Here is a 19,057-nt window from a genome sequence, read left to right on the forward strand (position 1 = left end):
GTGAAAAAGGTGCCTTCATTAATCATCCTGATAGGATAGCATAGGATATTCTTGACCAGTACCAGTGAACCTTACAATATAATGTTTCGGGAAGTGGTGCTTAATTCTTTGTATAAAAACAGGGTTATCTGAATGAATGTAGAATGACCATTTTTTTTCTAAGTACTGTAACATTCCTATTGCCCTTTGTCAATGCAAGGTAGGGAGAAATTAATGGAGACGCTTCTTATACAGCATACTGTCATTATTTTAAAAGTTTGTTCATTTTGTAAAAGCATAGATTACTTGGGAATAACATTTAAAAACACGGTTTATGAGAATATAAATGTGATAATAAGAAACACTAATATTAAAGTAATTTATAAAGTACTTAGAACCTCTCGGAAGTATTCCTTATTATATGCTTTAAATGTGTAGTTTTGTTTTGCATTAATTCATCTCTGTGAATCATGAACAATTGCTCTCGTATAAAACTAACAGTTTTAATTGTGGCGTGTAATGTTTCCTTGTGTAAAACTACTCTCCAGAATTGTTCGTGGTTCATCCTTGTCCGCCCTAGTGATAGCAATTTTAAAGTTAATACAAATTATATCAATTATTAAGTACGGGGCTGGGGGAACATTAATCAGGAGCGCATCTTCATGGTGACCGYTGCTGACAGAGGCTGGTGCAGGGAGCCGGTGGGAGCCGGTGGCCGCTGCCGGGGCCCCTGCGTGGGACAGGGGCTCCCTGGCAGGTCCCGGGCCCTGCTCCTCTTCCTCGTCGCGGTGGGAGCACCCGGCACGGGACATCTCACCTGCTTCATCCTCCAAAGCCGCCGGCCGCGGTGTCACTTTGCAGAGCGGCTGTTTGTGCTACCCTCAGTAGGTCCGTGGGTTGCTTGCCACAAGTGACCACGTTCCCCTCTGCTTGTGGACTCTCTGCCTGAGACGTGCGGGGCGAGAACTCGCCAGTGATTTGTTGTTGAAGCTTTCTGCTCCGTTAGCGGCGCGGCGCGCTTTGCAAGAGCCATTGTCTAAGAGTTAGTAATATTTGTAATGAGCTGTATAATATGGGCCCTTTTTCTAAATTTAAAAACAGATGGTATCTCTTAACAACAGTTTATCATGCAAATTGAACCCTAGCAAAACATTCTTTCAGTGGTTATGTTGCTGTAGGCCAAATTATGGGCTCTTTTTTTTTTCTTTTTTCTTCTATTTTTTTCCCCGTGTGTAATCGCAAAAGGAAATAGTTGTCGTTTATTAGGCAGTTGTGACAGATACAAACTAGTTCTGGCCAAATTTCAGCTGCCCTCTCAGAAGTAAAAATTCTGGCCTTGACTATAGCATGTCAGTTTTTCTTCATGCCTTTAATGCACGCTTTGCTGTTTACCTTCAGAATTTATCACTTTTGCTGTCTGTTCCAGAGGTATTTTTTATTTATGCATATATGTGTGATTTTTCTCTTTTCAGTTTTGACTGTGAATGAGAATTTACCTTGCGCAAGGACTTGCGCCCGTTGATGTGAACCAAGTGAGAAGATGAGAGGATGTGATGCACGGTTCTGACTTGGAGAACTAAGGCAAAAGGGGATCGTGTCAAATCAGCTGCCTTGAAATTACGTTATCAAAAGAACTCTCTCATGCCCGGTATATTTCATGCTAATCCTGGGAGGGGGAAGACTTTAAAATTGAGGTAGTGTTCCTGTTTATAATAGCAATCTTTTTTGCCTTAAACTGTGCAAAACATTTTGAAATTTCACAGTACTCTATAGGCTGCTCTGTAATTTCTGCTCTTACAGGTGTGGTTCACGGTGCCGTATCCCGGTGTGCTGGAACAGGGGCTAAAATAAACAGGCAAATCGGGTGAGGTGTGCATGGCGTTTTCCGCCCCTTTTTTGTGCTTCTCGTTCAGAGCTGCTCTCTGTCTGGATGATCTCCCCTCGGGATTCCCCTGGGCTCCCCGCTGCCTTTCCCGTGTGCTGGGAAGGGGATTTTGCTCGTTCAGCTGCTCCTCTCCCTTCCCGGGTTGCTTGAGCCCAGCTCCCCGGTGGTTTTACCCTCTTTTCTTTGACTAATGGGGCACGTTATGAGAAGGTTGGTAATAGGGACCAGAGCAGGGGGCAGAATGTCCCTTAAATTTTGTCAGGTCTTGTTCATCCTAGCAAGACAGTTGATTGAAACCCATCCTTTGAGATGGACAGTTGCCCCAGGAAGAGGGGCCAGGTGAATGACAAGGACAATGATGGTGGCATCTTGAAGATCCTGTTGTCTTCTTCTTCCCTAAACCTCTAGGGAGATGAACAGCCAATCTAGTGGTGTCCAGCCCAGGTTTTGTTCAGAGACACGAATGGAAGGAGCTTCACGCTTGCTCTGCGAGCAGGATGCTCATGTTGCTTTTGTTCCACCGGCGAGGGAGGCTGCTGGACATCACACTTCCCAAAACAGGGCATAATCCTATTTTGTCATTACTAGCCTGGCCTGTACTTAAAGCACGTATTAATGACTTTGTGTCCTTTGTCCAGGGGCGCTGTCTCTCCTAGAACAGGAGCTAGAACATCAGGGGCTCGGGTGCAGTGCTGAGGTGTCCGTGCAGCTGATGGAGCAGTCTAGGACTTCTTGCAGCCCTAGATAGAAACAAGTTCTTACCGAATTCAGGATTAGATTAAAAAGAAAAAAAGCCTGAAAAGTGCCTACTTGAGCAGGGGGTTGGACTGGATGATCTCCAGAGCTCCTTTCCAACCTCAGCCATTCTGGGATTCTGTGAAAACACAGGGTTTTCTTGTGCTTAGTTTGCTAGTTTACAACTTAGAACAAAAACGTGTGTAAACAACCGAAAACTGCACTGTGTGAAAAATGAAATACTTATAATTTAGAAGTGATTAAACAACTAGGAAAGAATAGTTAAAATAAAGGCAGTATTAAATTTGATTGTGTCGTCAGGGGTTACACCGATTTGTACTTGATCAAATCCCTGCTAGAGCAGAGGGTCAGGTGAACAACCACCCAGTTCTCCTTTACCAACTGTGTGTCATTAAATAGCAGGGAAGTCTCTCCATGGGTAAACTATATAAAATATCTTCCGTAGTGGGGGTTTATGTCTGAAAATTGTCGTTCCAGATGTGGCAAACCTCCCCCATTGAAGTCCCTCCATAAATGCAGTCGCCTCCATGTCCCATGGCAGAGAGGGCAGCCAGGGCAGCTGGATGTGGTTCCTGGCCACCGGGGTCCTGCTGCTGCCAGCACTGGCAGGGCTGACCCTAAATCCCGTGATTTCCGACCAAAGCGAGCCGTCTCCGTGTGCAATAGTGTTGCTTCCAGCGTGTCCATGGGGTCCAATTAACGTGAGGTCAGCTGTTACTCCGGGAAGTAAGAAAAACTAGAGCCCCTTATCGCTAAGTCTTTGTTTTAGGCTGACCCAAGGCTGGTCGTGACGAGAGCTCGTTTCTGCACTGCGGTTACTCAGTGGCCTATACAATAATTTATGGGCTCAATTAATTTTCTCCGTGGCAGGTGTTGTGCTAATCAGCAGTCTCCAAAGAGGTGTCAGGTGCTCCATGGGTGGTGGGAACTCGACTCGGACGCTGAGCAGGTCTGGCTGGGTCGGGAGCCGTGTTTCCCTTCCCGTCTCGGGGTGTCCCCCTCGTCCCGCTCATCCCAACGCGCCTGTGGTGGGATGGGTTGTCCTGGTTTAGGCCAATTTGCAGCCTTTTGTGCTTCCCCTTCCACCCCTGCCTCCAACCCAGCGGGTGAGGAAGAGGATGGTGATGGTTTATCCAAATTTTTATTCTAAAAAACACGGGATTTGGCCGATCCGAGAGGAGGGACGTTGCTTCCCCACCACTGACCATGGAATTTGGGAGTTTCGGGAATGCTCCGTGTCACCGTTTGGTGCCGTTCCCAAGGCTCCACGCTGGCCCTGCCACGGCCCCCGGGATGTCTCCCATGGGAAGCAGGGCGCCGGGGGGAGCTTCCCCCATGTAAAGCCGGGAAAACGGGCAACCTCATTCCGTGAATAAAAATGGGAAATGCATTGAAGTCTAGATACAGTATCTTTGTAGTAATAAAAGCAGTAGTACAGATTTACTGGTGAAGGAGTTTTAACTGTAATACTGTGGAATAGTAGGTTATTTTGTGTTCAAGAGCTACATTTATCACAAAAATGATGATATACAAATCACTTCCATATCACAAAATGTTCTTGGTCAAAATTGGCTTGAGGCAAGTGATATCTTCGAGTAAACAGTATATGAAGACCATATCTTAAAATGATAGATCACCTAATTTTGTTCTGACAGAGGTTTTTGCCGCAACAAACATCTGTCACTGAAATACCAATTCAGAGATATGGAAGCCAAATTGTGGAGGTTTTCTAGTATTTGTCACTCCTAACTTAAGAATGCTACTGTTAGTCCTATAGATATTTGCAGATAGTCGGCAGCTTGCCGTTTAAGCACCCTGAAGTATTTAGGTAAGTATTTTAAGAGATAGAAGCGTCTCTAAATGCAGATGAGGAGCTGGCTGCCCGCACAGCCCGGCGCCGCAGGTAGAGCCCGGAGCCCTGCGGAACGTGCAGCTGCACACGGCATTGGGGCACCTGCTCCATGGAATATATATGGGAATCAAGTCGAGCCGTGCACGTTCCTCAAATGCATTGCAAGGTAATTAGTCGTGTGCACGTCTCTGCAGCTAGCACCTTCTGAATAAGCGATTTGACCAGTGGTGAGCAGCACTGGTTGAACTGTGGTTTTAGGTGCCCGTTTGTTGCGGAGCTGCTGGTGAACAAGGATATTTGGCTGGGAGCTGCCTGTATCCTGCAGCTTGTGCAGCAAGGGTGGCGTGGCAAACACCAGTGCAGCAAAGTGCCTGCTGAGTGATCAGGGTTGTTGTTATATATCATGTATTTTCGACTAATTGCTTCCACCATTACCTCTTTTGTCTGGTTTACACCGCTCATATGGAAATATCAGATTAAATACCTATTCTCAGTATTCCGGCATGTGACTGTACATGCAAACTTTGGGACTACATGCTTGGGGCTTTGGGACTACATCCTGAGGGATGTGGGAGCCTGAGATGCCCTGGAAGACATTGGAGTAGCCACTTGCTTCGTTCACGTCATCAAAACTGCTGCTTGCTCCGCGCAGGGGTTAGTGCTCAGACCCCCACGTGTCACAGACCGAGCGCAAAAATAGAGTTTCTTGCTTTCTGAGTTATGGGCCACGGGAAGCAGATTTACAGATGGGTTTCCATAGGATAGGAATTACCTGTGCTGTGTGTTACCTCTGGCAAGAGTAAGGCAAAGCAAACAAGAAATGAGCCCTGCCAGTGCAGAAAATAAAACTACTACAAGGAACATGATTTTTGCTTCTATTTCTTTTTTTTTTTTCCTATAGCTTTCTGATTCAACCATTAAACTCAATCAACGCCGCTGATGGTTTAAATGCAAGATAATCTCTAAGGACTTGTTTAATTTGGACAAAAAAAAAAAAAGGAAAAAAAGATGAACTACTTACCAGGTTTTCATGTGCAGTATTCGGGGAAATAATTTGGTTAAGTTTCATGAGGTGTAAATTTAAATGTATGAGATTCTGCCTTTTCTGCCTTTGCTGCATCATAATGAAAGTTAATTTCAGTGTTGGGCCGGGCTGGAGGGCGTGTGGGGAGCAGAGCTTGGTGCATGTGCACATGCAGCATGCATGCAGCCTGCATACGTGCATGCTGCATGCGTGCAGCCTGCGTGTTACATGCTGTGTGTTGCATGCTGCGTGTTGCATGCAGGCTGCATGTGTGTGTGCATGCTGCCTACGTGCATGCTGCGTGTTGCATGCTGCGTGCACACACGCGGGGCAGTGCTCCAACCAGCTTCCCGCTTTCCCCCGGCTGAGGAATCCGTGCGGAACCCGCCGGGAAACCCGAGCGCTCGCATGGCGGGAAGGAAGGGGTTAAGGAATTCATAAAAAATGAAGGATCCTGATATTAAAGTGGGGGAAAATGTGGGTGAATGACATATTTTTTACACACCTCAACTGTCAACATTTCTAATCAAATCATCCAGCCTTCTTGCTTCTTAAATGATACAAGCAATATTTCCTGTAATAAACACCCCTAAGTCTAATGAGAGGCCCTAAGGCAACTTCAAATGTATGAATTCATTATAATTGAACAACATAATCTGCAGGGCAAAGATGCCTGCTACCCAGTCTTTTAACTTCATACGGCTTGGGTGTTCTATGAAAAATGTTATACATTTTGTTTACAATGTATTGCTGCTATTTGAAGTATTGTATGTTCCTGTAGTACATAAGATGGGGACGCATAATGGAGGAAAAATCAAGGAGGCAATCTTTCATTTTGTTCTGGTATGAAAAATTCAAAAGACTGGAAACTCACCCAGAGAAATTTTGCAAGCATATTATTTTCCGATGTTTCGATCAATTTGTCTGTCAACCATGCTGAGAGGTGGAAGGGGCCAGCAAAAGCAATTTAGCTTGTGAGGTCCAAAATAGAAATGTTTTAGGAAACCTTGTCACATGTTATTTTTTTGTATTAGAACTGCTGTGTTTTTTATTTGCTAGTCATATTATGAAGAGAAATTGGTATCAATCATCTAAATCACCTATGAATATCTGATGTAACTATTACTTTTGTGCATATAAATAAGGGAAAAAAATATTTAAATGAAGCTTTTAAAGCATACGAAAACCTTTGGGTAGACAACAGGCTCCCCGCTCGGGTTTTCCCATTTAAAAAATATACTGTGCATTTTAATTGATTGCACCCAAGTGACATCATCCTGAATCATCTCGCGCACGAACACATTGACCTCTCCGCGGCTTTAATTAAGCCGTGATTGCTTTATGATAAGTTTGCTGGGGATGGATAGGTTGTCGGGCGGCCGCCGGAGCGGCCCGCGTTCCGCGCGGCGGGATTAACGTCGGGAAGGGCGGGATTGATGGACGCGGCGGTGTGGGATCCACACGGGATCCACACGGCCATGGGGTCCGGGGTGGGCGAGGCGGGAGCGAGCAGCTCTGCATCCATGGGGATGTGGGGCGGGAGGCGGTGGGATGTGGAATGGGACACCAAACCAGGGTGCCAAGGGACTCTTTGGGAGCTGCAAAGGGCCTGTTTGTGGTCTGTGATGTGGGGGAGCGCTTTGCAAATGCCGCAGGTCCCACAGCGGGTGCTTTTGGAGCCTCTTTTTGGGCCAGGGGAGGCCCAGGCGGTGCAGACGTGACTCAGCCGGGCGCGTTGCGTGGTGGGGTGTTGGCATCTGTCAAATATCGGGGGATGTTCTGTTGGCTTTTCCTGCTTTTCTAGCATTCGTTATGGGTAGTGAGTGATGGGCCAGGGTTTTCTGTCCAAAAGCATCCGTGGTTTCTCTGCGTCTCTTCAGCCAGAGATGTCCCTGTAGTGGAGAAAACTCCTTTGTCATCTTCCTAATAGCAAATAATATATTAAAATTCTCATGTTTTGTTCCATGTTTTTCATAGGTTAGCAGCGCTTGCTGCTTTTGGTGCTTTTTAAATAACGTTATCTGCACAGTTAGATAACTTAGCTTTTACAGGTCTGTGTATCACCCCATCTGGTGTGGGTTGTTTATAGCCCCTCCGTTTCTCAGGTTCTGCTGTTTATATCCATCCTCTCTCTTGAGGAGATCCCTCACGTAGGTATCTCCCTCTCATGACCGCATGGTAAAGAAGCCATCTAATTATTGCTGAGGTCTTCTCATACAGGGATGGAGGAAGAGAACCCTCCTCCTCCTCCTCCTCCGCGCACAGGCGCCTGGTTTTGTCCAGCCTTTGATTTTCCAAGAATTCCAATTTTTCCTGTTTCTCTCAAGAGACCCAGCCGTAGCTTAACAAACCCGAGTGCTGTAGCTCTTGTGCTGCTCGCCACAGATACTCCTCTTGAATTTCATGCTATTGTTCCTATTTAGCTACCTAAACAATGCTGAGTAGTTTGCAGTGCTCGGAGATTATTTTGAGTATATAGAGTATTTTGAGCATTTTGAGTATATAGAGAGTGTTTAATGAGCTCTTTTCCGCGCTGCTTGCTGGACTGGGTGCTGCACGTTGTCGCAGAAGGCTGCACTGGTCGTTGAGTTGGTTTTGGTGCTCTTTGCTGAACTCCAGCAATTGCCATTTTCTGGTGAAGTCTCTCAAAACGAATGTTTGCTCTAGACCCAGTTCTTCGAGAAAAGCAGAAAATGCTTTGCTGCGTTACCTGGGTGGGATGGGGTTTGCAGGGAAACCAGTTGAGTTGGAAACACTTGTTGAGTGCCAGTGGTGGGCACTGAGCAGCGAGATTCCGGCCCTCCAAAACGGAGAGGGAGGTTTTCCCTGAGCCCAATATACGCCTGTAGTTATTGCAAGAACATGAATTTTAGCACTTTACTCTTCTCCATCTTGTATCTTAGAACAGGTTTAATCTTCACTCATACATCCCACCAACAAATTCTTCTGTTGGTCTTCCTTTTCCAGCAGACACGTCTGCATGGTTTCCGTCTTGCTTTTCTCTTTCTCTTGATTTCTTTTCAGTGCTTATCTTTCTGGTCCCAGGATTTCAGAAAAAGCAATTCACCTCTAAATTTTTTGAAAATTTAAACATCATGTCAAAAACTTGGAGGCATTTTCTACCCAAGTATTAAAGTTACTGGCGTGTCCCAAGGAAGTCCTGCCCTGCTGTGACTCCCTTTTCTAGCCTGGGCCCTGAAGGAACCCACTAGTGTGAAGTTAGCCTGGACTGAGCAGGAGGAAGCTCAAAACCAGCAAAGATTTGGAGGAAATTTTGCAGTTTTAGAGGAAAGGAGCATTGACCATGCAGCCTTTTCCAGCCTTGCAAGTAGGGCATCATTACTCTGCAGTTTTCTTCCATCAGGTGGTTGCTGGATATATTTAAATGCAATTTCAGGTCCTATGCCTTGTCATATCGACTCTAACTTCAAACTTCTTTTGCGGCAAACTATCAGAAATGCAGCGCCTTTTAATTCTCCTGTACCTGGGATGTCTTTGAATTGGGGTTTGATTCTGCTGTAGCATAAGCTCTCTACCTCCTGCGAAGGCTCCTCTTTCCTTTCCTATGGCATTTCATGAATAATAAGTAATAAAATAGTGAAGGCTTCAAGAATTGTAATCCAGAAAAATGTGTTTTTCTGTCTCCACCATCTGGCAGGAAGAATGAATTTTCCGGCCCGACGTTGCAAGGGAGGAGCTTGGCGCTCGGCGCACTCAAATTTCCGTTTTCCGTGCATGACTTTTTCCCTCCTTTTTCCTTTTTCTTTTTTTTTAATTCAGATTCTGTTTAGTTTTTACAAAATATTGGTTTATTGAGAGCTGTGTTACCCTCAATTGACATATTGACATTTGCAGGAACGGCGCGGTTATTGTCTCGCAGAATACAATTCTGCGCTGACAGGTTGCCGTCATTCCTGGGGGCCGGCGCGCGGGGCTGGTGGGACCAGCTCATAAATAATGGAGGCGGATGCGGCTGCTCGTCCTCGCCCTCGGAGCCGGCCCGCTCTCGGCCCCGTCTCCCACATCCCGCGTTTTCTCTCCATAGTTCCCGATGCTGTTGTTGGGATAGGATGCTGGCCCTTGCCTCGTGGTCCAGGCGGGAGCAGCCGTCGGAAGCGGCTCCAAGCGAGCCTGGATTTGGGGACCACACGGCGATGTCTTGACCTGCTTTTGGGCATGAGTTAGCTCTAATTAACCTCCTGCCCAAATGAGCTAAGTCCTTTCCGTTACCGCGCGTTGGCACGTTTCCCCCTGCTGTTGTTTCTGGCAGCAGGTAGGGCTAATATCGAGCACCCTCCGCGTGCCAGAAATGCGTGTCCATTCGGATTTAACCTCGTTGGTGCAGCGCTGCGTCCCCGGCACGCGCTGTGACCATGCCCAGCTTGGAGAGAGACCCGCACCCATTGCCTTAATTACGTTAACGAGAGAGAGGAGACGACTCTTCTCTGCCATCTGCCCACAGAAAGGTGCCGCGCCTCGGACCTCCTTCGCCTGTGCCTTGTTCCCCAGCACTGCACCTGAGTTTGCTTCGTCTTCGCGTTACCTCTTGCAGGCAGCAGCTCTCCTGCTCCTGTGTGAGGTCTGCAAGCGCTTGCTCCAGAGGCGCTCGTGGTTTCCGTACCTACACGGGCCCAAAGGCGGTTCCTGCTGGCGCGAAAACCCCTCGTCAGGAAATGCGGCCGCGAGTCCTGAGCACCCCTTGGTTTTATTGCATTTGTTTCTCACAGGGCTTTTATATTTAAAAAACAAAAATCCATATAATGTAGTTTGCCAGCAGGTGGTTGGAAAACCTGAGGGAAAGGAGGATTGGCGGTTTTTATATTTTTCCATACCATTATTCTCTTGACTGTTTTCACTATTACTTTAGTGGCATGGAATTTGTTTTATATCAAATTACGGAAAGTCAGCAGTTTTAGCCGTCCACGTAATAGCCGTCTTGATGATGCTGGGATCTCGGCAGTGTAAGATCCCAGCACATCACGCTGAACTTGTTTAAGATGCGTTTTTAAAGCCAGCAAGAAGCTGCTTTAAAAACCTCAAGTTGGTGGCGGAGCGAGGGAATTTGGGGCCCTGAGACACAGCGGGTCCCTCTGGCACCCAGCGCTGCGGGTCTGCGCCCAGTTTGGCTACTGGGGGTGATGGGTGTCATGCCCAGGACGAGGGTGGCTGAGGTCCTCCCTCCCTGCTGCCCATCTCCGAGCCTGGTGATAACTTAGAACAAGTTATCAGCAAAAGGCCTGGGATGATTAAGGGAGGAATAGTTACGCTACGGGCTATTTTGCACAGCATCCATTCGTTGGCATCACTGTTGCACACACATACGTTAAGATACCATAAAGATTTCAGAATTAGGTGCTCAAATGTGTTAGAAATTGCCCAAATTACGTCTAAAATTTAAAATCAAATTTTAAATTAAAATATTCAGATTTCAGTCTGCTTTAAAATTCATCTCATTTAGCCATACTTTTAAAACAAAACTGCAGTATAGTTTCATTGCAACGTATATGAAAACCAGCACGCGCGTCTTCCGGCGGCTGTGCCGGGCTTTCAGGTGGCGGCTGCAGTTGCAAACCAGGGAATTGCAGTGGAACTGATTTTTTTTTTTTAAAGTCTGCTTTTTAAACATGAATCTTTCTTACTTTCCCTCTCAGCCGCCACAAATCAGACCTTTCATAGACTGTGTGATATTAATCTCCGTGGGGTGGACACCTCTATGCAGGTGTTGTAGCTCTCCCCCTCCTCCAGTTAATTTGGGTTTTAATCTCACTTCCTGTGATTTATTTACTTATGTCATGTGTAATGTGTCTGGCTCCTTGCCCTGGCTCTGCTTTCCCTCTTGGATACATCTGATCCGTTCCTGCTATTCCGCTGGTGTCTTCCCCTCCCACTTTTGTTCTTTGGGAGAAGCTAGTTTGGCACCGCGGTCTCTAGTGACGAGTTTCCTGCGATTTGCTGCCTCTTGTTCAAATTTATTACCATTATATACATTAGTTTGGGGGTGTGTATGGGGTTTTTTTTCTCTTCAAACATATGGATTAAAGTAACGATGCTTGCGGTGCAGGAGAACATGGGCTCCAGGGTGGTGGGTCCTTGTTTTGTTGAATTCCCTTGGGCGCCTTCCAGCCCCTTTTCTCGTGCTCACCATCCTGAGCATCCTCCTGTGGTTGTGCTCAGTCCTCCTGCCAGGCAGAAGGTTTTCATGGGGGACAGGGCAGGGCTTCAAACAAGAAGACAGGCTCATGGACTTGCCAGAAAGCAGACGTTGGAGCATCTGTGCCAGAATCCGAACTCAGATGGGACATTTACACTGGCCGAGGCCTGTGCAGTTGTGCGGGGTGCAGAGCCACAGAGATGGACAAACCCTTGTTCCGTAGAGCACGGAGTGGCTGCTGCTTTGCCAGGGGTCAGAGAGGGGTTTGCTTGGGACATGGACACGTGGAGACACAAGTGGCTGTTGGGCTTGCTCTTGTATTCCTGAGCTGCTCGACAGCGACCCCGGCAGCAGTGGTGCACGTTACGGGGGACACTCGGCTCCTCGGAGTCCAGTAGTCCCTAACGGGCTCTGCAACCTCTTAAATCAAAGCCGAATGTCAGGTAGCTTCATAACTGTCTTCTTAACATGAATTAACCCGGCTTGAGAAGCGCAGTATATCTTGAGGCAGCAGAGCAAGCGGCACGGAGGCTGCGGGTGCGCTTGAGCCTCAGCGGGAATTCTCCAGTGGAGGGAAATGCGGGAATTCTCTGGTGGCAAAACAGCAGCTTCCCGGTACAGGCTCCGGGATCACAGCCGGTGGCGAACGTCCCATCGTGTGGCGGTGACGAGACCTCCACCTTGTCACCTAACGTTAGGTTTGAGCTTCAGCAATGTCCACGTCCCGCTTGCCGTGTTGCTGTTGCTCCTCTTTCACTAAGCCGTTCGTCAGGAGCCTGCCAGCGCTCACAGCTAACCACGGGCAGAATTCAGAGGTTTTTCAGAAATCCCTGGAGGCGCGGTGGAGCGAAACGGGGGGAAATCTCCCAATTTCGCTGCTCGCTGTTGCGCTGCGCAGCCGAGCGGGATCAGCTCCGCGTGTCTCCAGCAAAGCAGCTTGTCCTCATGGCCAGTACGAGGGAGCCGGGGGCGCTTGGTGGGAGCCTGTTGGAGCTTCCGCATGGTGCAGACTCCATAGAGCCTGGGAATATCCACAATAAAACAGGGACATTAATATGAGGCACATCAGTTAAACAGATCAGAGTTGCTAGTGTCTTACCTAAGAGTTCCATTTTTTTAATCACAGTCTTGAAAACATTTTAAATCACGTCTGTGCGATGCCGATGTTATAACGTCAAGAATGTGCTTAACTGATTTACTGGTTTGGTGAAGCAATGTGACTTTTGTTTTCTTAACCTATCCCAACACTTCTGCTCCACTGGCCTTGGTTAAATTTCTTGCAGTTTCCTTGCAAAGGAAATAAGATCTCTGTTTATCATCTAGTCAAATGCCTCTATCATTATTCAAGCTACACGTCCGAGGTCAAAGATAGTATCACGTTTGCAGGAGTATGGAGTGGATGATCCAGTATGAATATGCTTTCTTAACGTAAAAGCAAAGTTTATTTTTTAAAGGGCAAAAATAGGAGTTAATCAGATTACTGGAAGTTAAGAGCCGCACTTTTGGATCGAGCTGAGGTTTATTTATTTCCATGCAGGGCTTAAGGAAGATGAAAATCTCCCGCTGTCTGTCTCTGTTGGCCCTTTATGGCTTTGGGCAAGGCCAGTGTGGATGAAGCTCTTCTCCCATTTCTGCCATGTGGTTCCGTGTTTCAAGTCATGCTTTTCAGCAGTGTTTTAAGCCCCTTTCCTTCTCTATGGTTCACTTGCATAAAGTTTGGTGTTTAAGTAATGCTTTTGCTCAGTTTCCTTGAATGCGTTTTAAAGTGTAACACCCAACTGTTAAAATTATTAGCATCTTTCCCTTCAGCACCTTGTCAGATAAAATGTCTCATTACCATGCAAATAGAAATAGGTCCTGTTTCCAGGCAGGCACAACGCTACTGTACAGATTACAACTTCTTGAACCAGAACGTAACACTGAACAGTAAACCCATAACAAATACTGCCTGTATTGTCTGCAGGAAACTATTGTCTGTGGGCGAGGAGGAAATGTCAGGCCAGGGCCTCAAGCTGTAGCACCAGAATCTGGATTTCCATGCGGTGCTGAGGGCGGAGGATGGCACAAATGTGCCGTGATCATTCACAGCTCCTGGTCCATGGTCCTAACTGATGGTTAAGCACCTGGGTGGGAATGAAACTTGGTTTGGTTGAAGACGCCAGCTCTGTCTTGCAGCGGGAGGTGTAGGAGGACCTGGTAGGTCCCTGCTCCACAGCTGGGCTTCTCTTCTCTCTTTCTCCATCCAAGGACCAACGTCTTGTGTCCTCGTTGGAAGTGCAGGAGGCTGCAGCGCACGGGTGGTTCTGCCCACCCCAAGTGTCTGCGTGTGCCATGCATGTCGGGGCCCTTCTTTCCCAAACGTTCGCCCTCCATTTCCTGTGACTCCCCTTCCACAGGAGGAGGGCAGGCCTGGAAGGTCCTCCCATCTCCCTAGGACTTGCTCCCTCCCCGGCTTTCATGGCATTGCTCCTTATTGGGAAGAGGGAACGAGGGCGAGGTGGGAATCCACCCTTGCTGCAGCTGCCCGCTCTTCCCAATGACTCCTTCTCTCTTTGAGCCACTTGGCCAAGAGCCCTGTGTGGGTCTCGCTGCGAGTCTTCTAGGGATGGACAGTCCCTTCCCAAGACATCTCTTCTTCTAGGGATGGACGGTCCCTTCCCAAGGCATCGCGGCTCCACGTCTGTTTTACCTCGTTCTTGGGCCCGTGTGTCCAATTGCAGCCTCCAGCTTTGGGCAAGGCAGCATGAATCTCAAGCAAGCAGCACGTCCCTCCATGCACGTTGACCATTTCATGTGCAGCAAGGACAATACCTGGTGAAAGGTACCAAAATCTGCCGTGAAATTTGGATATTCTTTCAGAAAATGGACTAAATTTGCTGCAAATCTTTTGTTCCACGCTCCAGAATTAAGGGCTTGATCTTATTATGCAAATGTTTTCTGTTTGCATAAAATCAAATGTTACTTCAAATGACTTTCACAATATTTTCGACGCCTTAAACTCCCAGCATAGGTTTGAGATGCATTATGCAGCTTCGGTCCTGATCAGACGTCTCCTCTAAGCTGCAAATAAAATAACAGGAAAAAAACGGAGAAATGGATTATTATTCTTTTCAGCCGTAAATATGTCGTGACAAAAGCAAGCGCTGTTTGTATTTTTGTAGAATCCTCTTTGCCACAAAGTCACAGTTTGAAGTTCTGGGTTTGATAACTGTAGGTATTAATATGGGTTAAGAAGTCAGAATGTGTAGTGAGAGCCTTGTCCTCTGGAATCCCCAGTGCCAGAATATTTTTCTGGGAAGCAAAATTGCCTTTTTCATGAAAGAGTCAGAGTGTCACCAACTATGGATGAGTGCTATCAATTGTCTCATGAGACTATTTCATGGAATTTTTATTCTTGCCTCCAAACTGTGGCACAGTTCCCACTTCACCTCTCAAATTGAATGAAATAAGAAGCTTTCTGTCTTAACATTTCAAAATCCTCCAATACTTCCAGTCCCTCATTGTCAGACACACTTGGGCATTTTCTCCTTTTTATTGACAAAAAATAACTAGCGGCATTATCCTCCAGGATGAGCCTTCTTGACTGGATATTCCGCGGGGCTCCGCGCTGCGGCGTGGGCACCTCGTCCCCTCGCTGCTCCCACGGGGCACAATTGCACCTCACGCCCTGCTCTGGCATCTCCGTCGCTCCCACGTCCTGCGCTTGCCAAACGACCGTTTCTTCGAGTCTGGTTTTCACCCCGAGTTTGCAGACCGCCGATGGATTTCCTGCAAGCTGCCGGGTGAAATTGCTGCGCCGTGGAGTCCCGTCTCCCTCTCTCCAGCTGTTTAAGGCATCACGGCCGGCGCGAGAGGCAGAGATTTATGTGCTCGGCAGCGAGGGGCTTGGAGCGGCAGATGCCGCGCGCCGAGGTGCCCGTGCCCGGGAAAAGGGGTGTTTTCCAGGCGGGACGGGCGCATTCCTGGGCGTGCAGTGGGGCCCCAGCTCCGAGGCGCCCGGGGACCGCGCGGCTCGCCCGGCGCTTGGAGCTCGGAGCCACATCTGGTGACCACTAATGACCCCTACGGCTCTGTGGCCAGAGCTGGGGTAGTGGCAGAGGCTGTTCAAACCCATAAAAAAGATTTATTTCATATAAAGTCCGGCAATATTAATGTCTTCCTGTAATTCAGCTTTGATACTTACTTTGATTACAACGCTTGCTCAAGTGCTAACGAGATGCAAAGGGCTCCTAAGCTCCTCTGCAGCCAGAAAGTCCCCGTCGAAGGGTCGGGAAATATTTCCTCCCACAAGTGTGCACTTGACTGCGAGCTCCCGAGCGCCAGGCACGCTCCGAGGGTGAAGGGAGGAAGTTCCCAGCTCCTGAAGAACAGCCCGGCGTGCGCCTCAACGGAGCAGAGCGGGAAAGCCGCGGAGCGGCCCCAGCGCCCGCTGCCCTTGCAGAAAATGGGGCTTTTTTAGGCTTTCTCAAGCAGTTTGAGTTGCGGGTTGGGTTTGTCCTGCACATTCAGGTATTGCCTCTCAATTTGCATCTCGAATTGCAAAGGCCTGATTTTTGATGCATTTTCCCATCAAACCTCACACACAAGTGGTGGTGATGAGCCAGCCCAAAGAGCCAGTCCCACGGACCCTGCTGGAGACCAGAGCCCTGCTCTTGTGCAGGGCGGTTGTTGTTGGCATCTGCCTGGTTTCACAGGTCCAGGAGCTCTGCCAACTTGCACAAGGCAGAATAAGAGTCACACCTTTAAATATCACAGCCTACTGACCCGGACTTTTGAATGTAAGCAATGTAAGAGCTTTCACATCTTCCAAATACTTTAAGTAATATTGTTCAGATTAATTACTACATCTGGTGTTTTCAGTAATTAATGTTAATCTCTTCTACCAGCTACATGTATAAACCCACCTATCATAGGGAAGCCCAAACTAGACTTTTTGTCTAGTATTACTGAAGACCAATAAGTACTTGTGTATTATGCATGATTATAATGAAAAAGCGTGTTAGGAGCACAGAGTCTTTCCCGAAATGTTCAGTGTGTCTGTAACAGCGCCGTGGGGGTGGCCGTGTTTTGAGACTGCGCACTGGAATAGGGAAGCTGATCCCGGCAACCCGACGGGAGACGGAGCCTTGCTAGGATTGGGAAGCGCTCCGGGACAAGCGGATGGGCCGGAGCTGCTGGGCGGTTGCAGACAGCATTGCTGTTGAGGAACGGCAAAACCAGCTCTGATTCCCCCCAGGAAAATGCTCAGGACTTTATTCTCCGGCACTTTTAGTTCTCTTCTTGCTTGTTATGAAAGACTTTCTGACATAAAGTTGTCTCTGCTATATGCATTGCAAAAAAGTTTAAGACTTCAAATCAAAGAATACAACTAAGATGAAGTGGTCACGTCAGGACCTGTTGGACAAGGGGGATTTTACCTAGTCAGGCACTTTTTTGGGCCCAAATGCAACAAAACAGTGTGTGCAATAAATTGACAACTTCGTAACATGGAGGATTAAGCCATTCAAAGACCTTAAATACAAGAAGGACCAGAAAGCAAGAACCTTTAAAATAAGAAGAACACAGAAGAACCAAGCAGACATATAGGGCCAGAATAAGAAAGTAAGGCACAAAATAAAATGGAACTAGCAAGAGACAAAGGAATCGATTGATAAGTGCATTAGTAATAAGAGGAAGACCGAGTAAAGTGTTTGGTCTGCTACTTGAGGGAAGCAGGGAGCTATTAACAAATGAGACTGAAGTGTTCAATGACTTTTTGCATTTGTTTTCAATTAAAAAAAATCAAAAGTGAGCAGATGGTTAGCACAATTAATACCAGCAAGAAGGGATAAGATCTCAGCCCAGGAAATCTAGCGGTGGAGTCCTGCCTGTTTTCAAAGGCCTGGTGATTTTAATCTGAGGATGCTTAAGGGACTGGCTGAGGCACTCATAGTCACGCTAGCAGTCGTGTTGGAAAATTCACGGAGGATGGGAGAGGTCCCAGGATCAAAACGAGGAGCACAAGGCGTCTGCTTTCTGAAGAGCGGCTTGGAGGGAGGGTGAAGCTGATCTGGAGCAATCCCGGTTCCGTTTCCCTTGGCTGGCCTTGTTTTCATTGTGCCGCTGGCACCTGCATGGTCACAAGGAGGGACGCAGCAGCCCCCATGGATCTGTCACGTATGGGTTGTGCCAACCTGGTTCTTGTGCATCAGACCTCAAATACCGCGAAGATAGAGCCTCGTGTTGGCGCTGCTCACGCTCTGGGTGCTTCCAGGTGCCCCTCCTGGGGTGGCCTGGGGCAGCGTCTGCCCTGGCCGTCAAGGGAGACATCATGGGAGCACATGGAAAGGTTCTCCAGGTGGAAAAGCAACGCGCTCTGGAGATGTCGGCGCTGAGAGGACGGTCAGAAAGAGGTGCCTCCTGCCTGGCATCACCAAAGCTCTGCTGAAGCTCTGCTGAAACCAGCACATTCCCGAGGGGAGGAATTCCCGAAGGAGGGCTGTGGGTCCCTGAGCAGATCCCTTGGGAGAGGCGTAAATGCATTTGATCCTGCGCTGGGGTGAAGACTTACCTGGATTTGGCAAACTGATCTTGCTGCCTTGTCTATCTGTAGTACTGTGCTTTTGTGTATTTGTTTGTTCAGTTAGATCAGACACTTCCAGACCGTTTAGCTGGACTTGCTGTGATTATTTTCTTTCTTATCAGTGAGATGGCGTTTATGATAATGCACCTTTATAAAAGCACGTTTAGGAAAAGGCAGAGAGAGAAGCTGGTTTATTAGATTGTGCTGCTGGCAGTTACGGAGCACGTGCAGATTAGGAAGCGTTTTGTGGCGTGTAGACAATGTGTCACCTCCACGTGTCTGCTGCTGAGGATCATAGCGGGTTCTACTTGAAATCAGAAATAAGTGTTTTATGGTGTGGTCCTTTATGGTAGATTACCATGTGCACAACCGTATAACTAGTTTACTTCCTGGTGTTACTAAATACCCATAGTTCGTGATGCTACCATAAAGTAAAGTGGACAGAAATGTGTGTTCGGGCTGGAGTTATTGAGCTATCATAAATAAATACGGTGCCTTTCTTTATCATCAGTATTAAAAGCCTCGTGACTTCTTTATTGTCTCAGGAAGAGTTTGACATTTAAAGCTTTAACAGGCCTGGCTGCGTCTTGGCTTCGCGGGACGACGTTCATCCACGTCAGCCCTATAGACACACGTGGGGCCCGGCCCGGCCCTGTCAGGCCTGGAGTTGGTGCCACCATTTGAGGGAGATGCTGCAGAAAAATGCTGTCCGTGCTGGAGGTGGTGCCCATAGTGACCCGCACAGCTGCAGGAACCAACGCGGGGCTTTGCTAGGCCCCACAAACAGGTAGTTTAAGTCCTTCTTTGCTCCAGTATAGTGGTGCTTGTTCAGAAGTTGCTCACAGCTC

The 19,057-nt window shown here is 47.7% G+C and overlaps 1 protein-coding gene across 1 annotated transcript in view; it reads left to right on the plus strand.

Annotated features, from left to right (window-relative positions):
• MGMT (O-6-methylguanine-DNA methyltransferase) overlaps positions 1-19,057 on the plus strand; it is a 107,139-nt gene that overhangs the window by 24,604 nt on the left and 63,478 nt on the right. Inside the window, exons 4-5 of the mRNA XM_026036228.1 lie at positions 4,610-4,638; positions 10,263-10,273. Of these exons, the coding sequence (XP_025892013.1) occupies positions 4,610-4,638; positions 10,263-10,273 (40 nt within the window). The remainder of the gene's footprint in view (positions 1-4,609; positions 4,639-10,262; positions 10,274-19,057) is intronic.

Source organism: Nothoprocta perdicaria, unplaced genomic scaffold (assembly GCF_003342845.1).
Source record: "Nothoprocta perdicaria isolate Ctin4 unplaced genomic scaffold, notPer1 scaffold_172, whole genome shotgun sequence".
Classification (NCBI taxonomy): domain Eukaryota; kingdom Metazoa; phylum Chordata; class Aves; order Tinamiformes; family Tinamidae; genus Nothoprocta; species Nothoprocta perdicaria.